The sequence below is a fragment of the Mytilus californianus genome, unplaced genomic scaffold, assembly GCF_021869535.1.
Source record: "Mytilus californianus isolate M0D057914Y unplaced genomic scaffold, xbMytCali1.0.p SCAF_9, whole genome shotgun sequence".
NCBI classification, from domain to species: domain Eukaryota; kingdom Metazoa; phylum Mollusca; class Bivalvia; order Mytilida; family Mytilidae; genus Mytilus; species Mytilus californianus.
This window is the reverse complement of record NW_026262745.1, coordinates 5,659,845-5,669,323: the sequence shown is the minus strand read 5'-3', so window position 1 is coordinate 5,669,323 and position 9,479 is coordinate 5,659,845. Positions and strand designations below refer to the sequence as shown.

The 9,479-nt window shown below is 30.3% G+C and overlaps 1 protein-coding gene across 6 annotated transcripts in view; it reads left to right on the top strand.

Annotated features, from left to right (window-relative positions):
• The first annotated feature begins 105 nt into the window (after nucleotides 1-105).
• Nucleotides 106-9,479, top strand: part of LOC127716448 (FHF complex subunit HOOK interacting protein 1B-like) — a 33,066-nt gene continuing 23,692 nt past the window's right edge. For 5 of the 6 annotated variants that reach the window (XR_007988934.1, XM_052222650.1, XM_052222648.1 and 2 more), the window contains exons 1-5: nucleotides 106-265; nucleotides 2,419-3,241; nucleotides 3,806-3,964; nucleotides 5,208-5,294; nucleotides 8,573-8,620. Coding sequence is in view for 5 of the 6 variants with exons in the window: in XM_052222650.1 (XP_052078610.1) it covers nucleotides 2,471-3,241; nucleotides 3,806-3,964; nucleotides 5,208-5,294; nucleotides 8,573-8,620 (1,065 nt within the window). In the remaining variant the exon portion in view is untranslated. The remainder of the gene's footprint in view (nucleotides 266-2,418; nucleotides 3,242-3,805; nucleotides 3,965-5,207; nucleotides 5,295-8,572; nucleotides 8,621-9,479) is intronic. The other variant, XM_052222649.1, reaches the window with a different exon arrangement.

Genomic DNA, 9,479 nt, shown 5'->3' with positions numbered 1-9,479 from the left:
TCATAATATTTTTTACAAAATAAGTATTTTCGGCTATAATATTCTGCAAAATGAATTGTTTACTAAAATGAAGTTCACTTCCGGTTCTTCGACCTTCACCTTTATTATGGACACATCCAAGATGAAGTGACAAGCCCACTTTCAAGCTGTCAAATATCTTGAATACCTCGATATTGATAAGTTATGACTGAAAATGCGTTTCTTTAACATGGTTACTCAGTTGATACAATCAAATATTGAAATCATACTGTAGATTTATACAAAAGTAAGGAATTGTCCACATTTTTCAGCACATTTATTCGGTATTTGCCAATTTTACATCCAACAGCTCACAGACCCAAGTCATTCATTCTCATAATTCAGTAGAATGATGATATTATCCTGCGAACAATAATGCTATTATAAAAAAATCATTGTTAAGGTAATCTTACAGTATATGGGTGAATACACCTTATCGCTATTTGTCCGCCATTACTGGACATCACACAGGTTCCCGTAAAATTTTGACGTCATAATACAAAATATCTGACGCCACAATAAAAAAGTGATTGTTGTATGACGTCAATAGTTCAAGCGGGACAGATTTTCGGGTCAGCCGGGAATAGCGATAAGGTGTATTACAGTAGATATGTATATATTATTAGATTATAACCAAGTCGGCAGCTGGTTAAATCAGCACCTACTTAAAAATCATAATAGCATTTGGTTAGTCAATTCAGCACCTTCAGAAATAGACAAATCTGCACCTTTAAAGTCATCCGGCATTTTTTGTCAACTTTATATATCATTTCCATTTTTTTTCGAAACTTTGTTTTCTGGGGGCGAGGGAGATGGTTAGGTAAATACATTGTTAAAAATTATCACAAGTAATTGAGCACTAAGAATATACGATAACAATCAAATATTGGGCTTACTGAGGATTTCTCAATATTCATTAATAATGTTTTAATATGTTTTCGATTTAAATTCTTAATTTTAAACTTATATCAAGTCAAATGATTAGCATATTTAAAAGAAAAAAGAAAAGCTATTACATACAGCTACAGTTGATGCTAAACATTTATCTGTTTAAATACATTTTCCCAATTCTTTGCCAACAATATTCTATTCTCTATATTTTAGCAACACATTATCATGATTATTCTGTTTATTTATTTTCATGCCCAATTTTTTTTATGTCCCATTATTTTCTATTCATGATGTAGACTTGTGTTTGAAGTTTAATAAAAAAAAGTTATCTCTGAGACAAAACATGCTCTGGCTTACCATATTTTAATAACTTTTAAACTGCTCGATGTTTGGTCATTTTAGTACTGAAAAAAGGAATTTTTTTTACAACACCCACATTTACCCACTAACTGTGGAGTCGGCCTTGAGAGAAAAAAGAAAAAAAATATATTGGAAAATGGAAAATATTGCATGGAGTATATTAATTGCAAAACATCATGACAACCATGGTTGCTGATAAAACTGCACTGGGTTCTGGATTAAGCAGGTGCCAATTTGACTAGGTTCAAAATTTACTATACAGAGACTTCAGACCTGCCAACTATCCCAATTTATGGGGATATTCCCAATGAGTGGTGGTGACCTGAATTTTGAAATTCTTTATTTTATAAACTGAACACATCAAAACAAACATTCAAATGAGTTAAAAGGGTATTTAAGCACATACATTATGTATATAATCATTCAAACAATATAGTAATAAATTAAAAACATTTATGACAATATAAGAGGAGCATCTTGAGGATTTATTTGATTGTGGTGGATGAATTATCACTTGCAAAATGGTTCTTAACCTGTCAATGAAGAGAAAGCTCATTGGTGGTGGTGTTGAAAAAAAAGAAGTACTTTCCTTTTGAACCTGCCACAGTCCTAGAGAGTTGCCATCCAGCAATGTGCTAGTAAAACTTTCAACAACAAATAGATGTAGTATCATCATTGACATCAATAAAGAAATTATGCAAAAATAAAAAAGGTTTCATTAATTGGAATTAATGTTGGCACTGCTATGAAATTTTTACTAGCAAATATTAATTCCAGTAACTGAAATCTCTTTCACTAGCAAACATTTGTTCCAATAACTGAAATCTCTTTCACTAGCAAACATTAATTCCAATAACTGAAATATCTTTTATTTTTGCCTAATTTCTTTATAGATGATACTACATATACTATGATATCGAAGCTAAAACATTTGCAGTATAGTTTTACTAGCACTTTGCTGGATGGCAGCAAGACGAAAACAAAAATTGATCTAATCCCTAAAATACATAGGCTTCAAATACTCAGAAGATGAGGATAATACATTTAAGTTGACTAGCCATTACATTAGGGGACACAGTCACACAGCAGAGTACTTTTTCATAAGCTAGGATATACAATGTATCTAAAGTTTTTAAAATTTAATTTCAGGTTCCAATGCGACAATTATATTCTGCCATGTTGCAATGAATTTGAAAGCAAAATGTCTTGGTTTAAAAGAGGAAGAAATGATTCAAAACTTTCCAGCAAGTCTGGTAGCAGTGATAGCTTGCTTGATGGTCGACCAAGATCAGAAACAGACCCACAGACCTGCTTGGAAGTTTTCAAAAACCACTGGAGTCAAGCTGTTGGAATTATAAACAAAGGTCAGATACAAGATAAAGGTCAACAGGCAATTGACGAGGTTGATACTGTCTTTCAAAACTTTGAGCAGATGTTGACACTACTTGAAAATGAAGAAGGTCTGGATGACAATGGTCAAGGAATGCCAGGACCTATACTTCATTACTTATTAGAGCATGAGATATTTGAGAAAATATCTGTGTGGTGCCAAAATCAAACAGAACAAACTGACAAAATTATATTGGAACAGTTACGACTTTATGAACAATTGATTAGTCAGTCCCATCAAATTTTATTAATTCATAAAGCTGTAATTCAACCTTTATTAAGACTTTTGTCTTTTTGTGAAGAGACACAAAACTCCTCTGAAATTGAAGTTAGACTTGTTCTCGTTTTGCATCAAATTTGTGTCTGCATATCACAACAAACTTTAATTTTAGAAAGCTTCTTCAACATAAATGCTAACCATGGACCAGCACGTTTTCTAATTTTTTCATTGTTGATACCATTTATTCATCGAGAAAGGCGGATTGGACAGCAGGCTAGAGATGCTTTATTATTGATTATGTCCCTTTCATCAAAACATCCTCATATTGGGCAGTACATAGCAGAACACTCAGACTTTTGTCCGGTAAGTCAATTGTACCAATATGAAAGAGAGTACATTTAAAGAGTGTTATTAGCTACATTGTGTATAAAGACAAGGTTGAAACTTTTTTTATGCTAATTTGTAAGCATTTTATTGCAAATCCAGAATTATGATGGGAAAAAAATCATATAATATATAGATACAAGTGATTGAAATATGGCCTTAGTTAATGAAAAAATACCAGAGCATTAGATATAAAAGTCACTTTTTATTTTTACAAATGAGACAGTTCATGCTGGTCCCATTATACAGTTGGATTGGAATGGCATTGTAATGAGCAGTTCTGAATTTTTTGACAAAGCAATAAACAACTGGAATTATATTGGACAGTGAAAGTACTTCATGGTGTCAATTTTCATGGTTTGGGTAAACAAAGTTGGTTAATATGGGGGTAAATTTGTAGTTTTAAACATGTCAAAATGACAAATTTATACTCAATGAAATTCGGTTCTAAATTCACCGAATTATACATTCAACTTGAGATATAATTTATATAACACAATACATTTATAATGATGTACATTGTTGCGATTTTTTTTGTGTTAGGTATTAGCTACTGGTTTAAGTGGATTGTATTCTTCATTGCCAAGAAAGCTACCAAACACATCAGAGGACTGGTCATGTATCACACAGAAAGACATTACAGCTACACCAGAATTACAGATGTTCCTTAACTCATTAGAATTTTGTAATGCAGTTGTACAGGTACATATCAAAACTTTTGAGATAAGTCACGAAATATGTCATTGTTCATTTGAAGGAATAGGTAAACCTTGCTTTATTTCTTAAAATGAGTGGAGGTTAAACTGCATTTACCTTGTCTGTCTGTCTGTTTATCCAACACATATTTCTTTCACATTTTTCTCGGGTATTACAGAGCAGAATAACTTAAATTAGGTCAACAGCTTAAGTGTGACCACTTTTCAGACCTCCAAGACATCTTCTTCCTGTTTACTGATTCTTTGAATTTTTATACGACCGCAAAAAATTCCTCAAAAGAAAATTCTCTTCAAATATTATTGGAGGGGGGTAAAAAAAAATAATTTTTTTTGGGGGGGGGGTTCAACTTTTTTTTTTCCCCAAGATTTAAGAAATTGTCTATTTTCCAAAGAAAAAAATTGGGGGTCACAATCTGTTTTGCTAATTCTTTGTATATAGTCTGAAAACAGATTTACTAAGTATTGCACAACAGCACAGTGTATTGCACAACAGCAAGAAATCTTCAATTGAATATAAATTCAAATCATACAACCAATTTCAAGTTTTTTGACTACATTTATTCTGTGTCAGAAACCTATAATGTGTCAAATATTTAATTACAATCCAAATTCAAACCTGCATCAAGCTTGAATATTTAGTCCATTTTTGCCTCAACTGTTCAGGGTTGGACCTCAGCAGTCGTATCCAGCTGCGCTCGGCGAAGCAGTTTAATATGTTGAAATAATAAAAACATTTCTTCAGTACCACTCATAAGTGTGATTTCATATTTGGTCAGCAGCTTAAAGTGATGAGTTGTATTATGTGAGCACTTTTCTGATCTGTTAGACACCTACTTTCTGTTTACTGATCATGCTGATACTTTGAATGTCGTGTAGGGGTAAGTTCGGCATGACATGGTGTTCATTCTTGTTGCTTTTGATTTTTTTCATGGATGGTATTTAATAAATTTATATTGTTATTATGAAAGATAGAAGGAAATGATTATCCAAGAGTAATTGGGTAATTAAAAAAGGCAAAATATTAATTCTTTAGGAAAATTTGTACAACACACAAGAAAAATCATTTCAACACTTTCGTGACTTTTTTGATGAAGGGGAAAAATTCTCAAAGATTTGACACAAGAAAAAAGATATTTATAAAAATATTTCAATGAGGGTAGCACAGATACCACACTCATGATTAATTTTTACCTGATTTTTAATATGTGATGGATGTTTTTATTTTTTAGATCTCTGACCCTCAAGTTAGATGTCAGTTGATACAATATATATATGATGGATTCCTGGTACCTGTGTTAGGACCTGCATTACATCAGGTAGGTATTAGCACTTGGTGTACATGTATTTCTTTGTAGATGCTTGTGTATTTGTTGTGAATTATGACTTTTATATTTATATAAAGTGTGTGATTATACCCAAGGTCTCTTTACAGATGGTTACTTCTATGAACTCATGCCATGATGTTGTGATTATAAATTGAATTTTTAAGTCTTTAATGAATTATTTAGAATTAACTTGATATTATTGTCTCATTGCCAATTTCTCTTGTTCCATCATCAGTTAATAAGTTAGTATAGGTTATTGAAAAACATATCTTGCACTTGGAAATAAGTATCATAAATTATTTTTCAATGCATCAGACATGTCGGATCACAGATTAAAAGAAAGTACTTAATGATTTTTCTGTCTTAATATTTCCTGTTGATTTATTAAGTTTTCATGCATTTCAAAAGGTATATGTTAATCTTGAATTTGATTGTTCAATGAAATATAAATTTCCGTAAGGCTTTTACATGTTTGATACAAAAGTCAAATAACAGTGAACAACTCAAAGTTCTATCAACATGATCAATGCAAAATTCAATCTTTTTTAAATCTATAAAAATTGCTACATACGACAAAAAAATAAATCATTAGAAGTATGTAAGAAGGTGATATCAATGAATAATTGTAAAAATAAATTACATTTAGAAAGACGCCTAAATTTCATCACTCTATTTTTAGAATTGAGAAGGGAAGTAAGCCCCCAAATATATCCCAAAAATAAAGAAAAAATTTCCAAAAAAGACTCCATGTGAAATAATTTATAGATTGATCATTGTTGATGTCATTTGATGAAATATTTTTATTATAATATTGGAAAATTATCCCCAACATGGAAATATTTGGAACCATTTGTTCTTATGTTCATATTTTCAAAGCTGATATAAATACATATTTGTTACATTGTGGATTTCAAATACCAACTAAAGTGCTGTAAAAATACTGTTGAATTAATAAAAAAAATATGTTTTTATTGTGAAAAATGCAACAGAATTAACTCGTTTTAAAATATTTGTTTACATTAAATGTATTGAAATATAATTAATCCTTGTTCAATGATTACTGGTTGTATGAGGGAGGAGTAATATAAAACAAGAATTTCATCTTAATTTGCTGTATTACATCCACAAAAATATATGTTTATATTTTGTTATATTTATTGTTGTGTAATTTACAACTGGTGTGTTTGTATGCATTGAAATCAAATTTTTGTGTGCATTTCTTATAGCAATTGTTGAACAACTGAAAAAAATGTGATGATGCATCAAATTATGCCATCAAAATTCAAAATGCTAGTTTTTTATGCAAAATCTATCCCTTTACATTTTTCACAATTATTTAAACATTCCATAAATTTCTGAATTTATAGTTTATATTTTTGAAATAATTCCACCTTATGTAATAATGCTGTATTTTGATTGGATGAAAGAACAGGTATTTTTCGCAAATTTTCTATACATTGAGATTTTCTTTTCTCTGCTGTTGTATTTGTCATTAGGGACTTCCATGCCCCACGGCAGATGGGAAATACCATGTCTAAAAATAACGCGACTTCCAAAGACCTCTAGTACAAATACACAAGATTGTCAAAATGCACAAAATATATAGAATTTATGGTACAATAAAAATATGTACCATTACCGGTATGTCATACAATACACAATATCACTTTTGTCCGCCATGACTGGACATCATAAAGGTTCCCATAAAATTTTGACGTCACAATAGAAAATGTTTGACGCCACAAATGAAAAGTCATTGTTGTATGAAGTCAATAGTTCAAGTGTGGCAGATTCTCGGGTCAAGTGTCGCTGATTTCCAAATAGCGATAAGGTCTATACAAATTTGCTACTAGGCTATTTACAGTTTAGTTTAGGAACAGGATTATTGGACAGTGAGGAACAGCTGATTACCATTTCACATAAAAAAATTATACAGTCAAGCAGAAACTTCATAGGATACCTGATTACAATAAAAATTCTGATGTAAAGATGGATACAAAGAGTATTAGGTGGAATTAAACAATTATATCATGCTTACAAGGGGTATTTGCCAAAAAAACCGGTTTCGAGGTTTTTGCCTCAAAAAACTTTGCATGTTAATTTTGACATTCCAGTTGTATACATATACATAGTGACTTTGATGACAAACAGGTTCCTGTTGGTTAAATATATCATTATCATATCAGCAGCCGTTAAACCAATGTTATAGAAAGTTGACATTTATTATGCATGGATGGTTATATATGGATGATAACTTATTTAGTTGGAGATTTTGTGGAATGGGGGGCAAAACATGAGAAGTCCTTTCTTTGTATTAAATTTTCAACTGAGAAACTTGTAATTGTTCTGGAATGATAATATGATACCCGAACAATATAAAGTTTATCCATGTTCATTGTGTTAGCCTCAAAGTTTTTTTGTAGTATTTAAAAAAAAAAAAGATAAATGTAATTTCCATTTGATAAAAAAAAAAAGAATACATGATAAATTGACAAATATGCTTCTTATTTTCAACCACTTCCCTTGCTTTTTTAGGCTTGTTTGGTAATAAGTTATGTATTTAAGTATAATGTAAAAGTTAAAGTATAAACTTTGAAAGAAATGTTACTTTAACTTTTCCTTTCATTGTTTTTATTTGTTGGTTATCAAATTTTGTGGATTAAGATCTATCATGTATTAAGTCCTTAACAAATAAATTATGTGCTGCTTTGATAAGAGCAAATGATTAAAACCACAGTATCCACTACCAAAATATATTCTATAGATAATATTTATCACCGAAGTCATAAAAATTGATAACATTAAATTAAAAGATTCCACATGTATCCATATTACTTTTGTGTTTCACACAATCTGTGGAAAGTTGTTTTTGTGCAAATTTCTCTTCTTTAATTTTTTCAGATTTGAGCACCTTTAATTTAACTTTAGACTTAAATAAAGATTATTTGTAAGTTAAGCTGTTTGCAATCTTTTGCAGCTATATTTTTTCATTTTCAGCAAGGATTTTTCTTTTTTGAGGTTTCAAATGAATTCTGTGCAAAATCATTGAAATGATTTCACAAAAATCACAGGGTATTGTTTCCAAATTTAGAAGGTATGACATGTAATACACTTGATAGTTGTTAATTTAATTAAAGTCAAAGTCATTTTCAATTTAAAAAGAGTGAGGTAAGCCAAACACAGATGTAAAAGAATAACAGGTTTTTTTTTTTAATAAAGTAAATTTGATAGTTATTTCCCTTTGTTTAATAGTTATTTCCCTTTGTTAGGATGTATCAGGACTTCCACTACCTCTGCTAGATTCACCAATGTTTTTGGTTAGTTAAGTATATCTGTTGTATTTGCTAGTTCATGTATAATTAGGTGCCTGTTTTTGCTTTTTTAAAAGTTGGTTATGTGCATTTTTATTTCCATGTTCTGTGCATTTTTTTAATCATCCCTTTTTACTTGTTTCTTTCTATTTCACTCCATTTGTTTGGTGTCACCTGTAGTTACTGCAGCTGTCAAGAAGACTGGAAAACTGTAGCAAGCATTAACTTATCTGCTTGAAAGTTCAATCAAATGCGACTGCATATGTAAATTTTAATTTGAATATGATGCATACTACAGTATATTGTATGGCTGATTTTACTTCTACAAAATAATATAGTTAAATGTTTATGCAAGGCATGCAAGATGGAATTTTAACCCAATATTATTTTCTCTTTAATAATAATTTATAATTATAATCAGATGTTGTGAAAGACTTTGCTTTAGGATTCATATTAGGCTATTTTATTCATATTGTTTGATTTGATGATTAATTATGAATTATGAATTAAAGAAGATGTGGGGTATACATCAACTAGACAGCAACCCAATGACTAAAAAAAACCAAAAAAAAAAAAGACATCTTAAAGACTTGAAAATTAGTATAAGCTGTATTGCATAATGTTACAATGGGAACAAGCATGTTACTATTATTAGAAATCTGGCTTAGTATGTTTGTCTAGTACAAACAAAATCTGGCTTAGTATGTTTGTCTAGTACAAACAAGGTTCATAATCATATCACCCCAAATTATTCAGGTCTTGATATGATGTAATATTTGCTACTTGATCTTTAAACAGGCCATTCATTTTTGATATTTATCTTGAGTACTGTTGTTTATTTATTTCTATGCACAATAATTGGCCA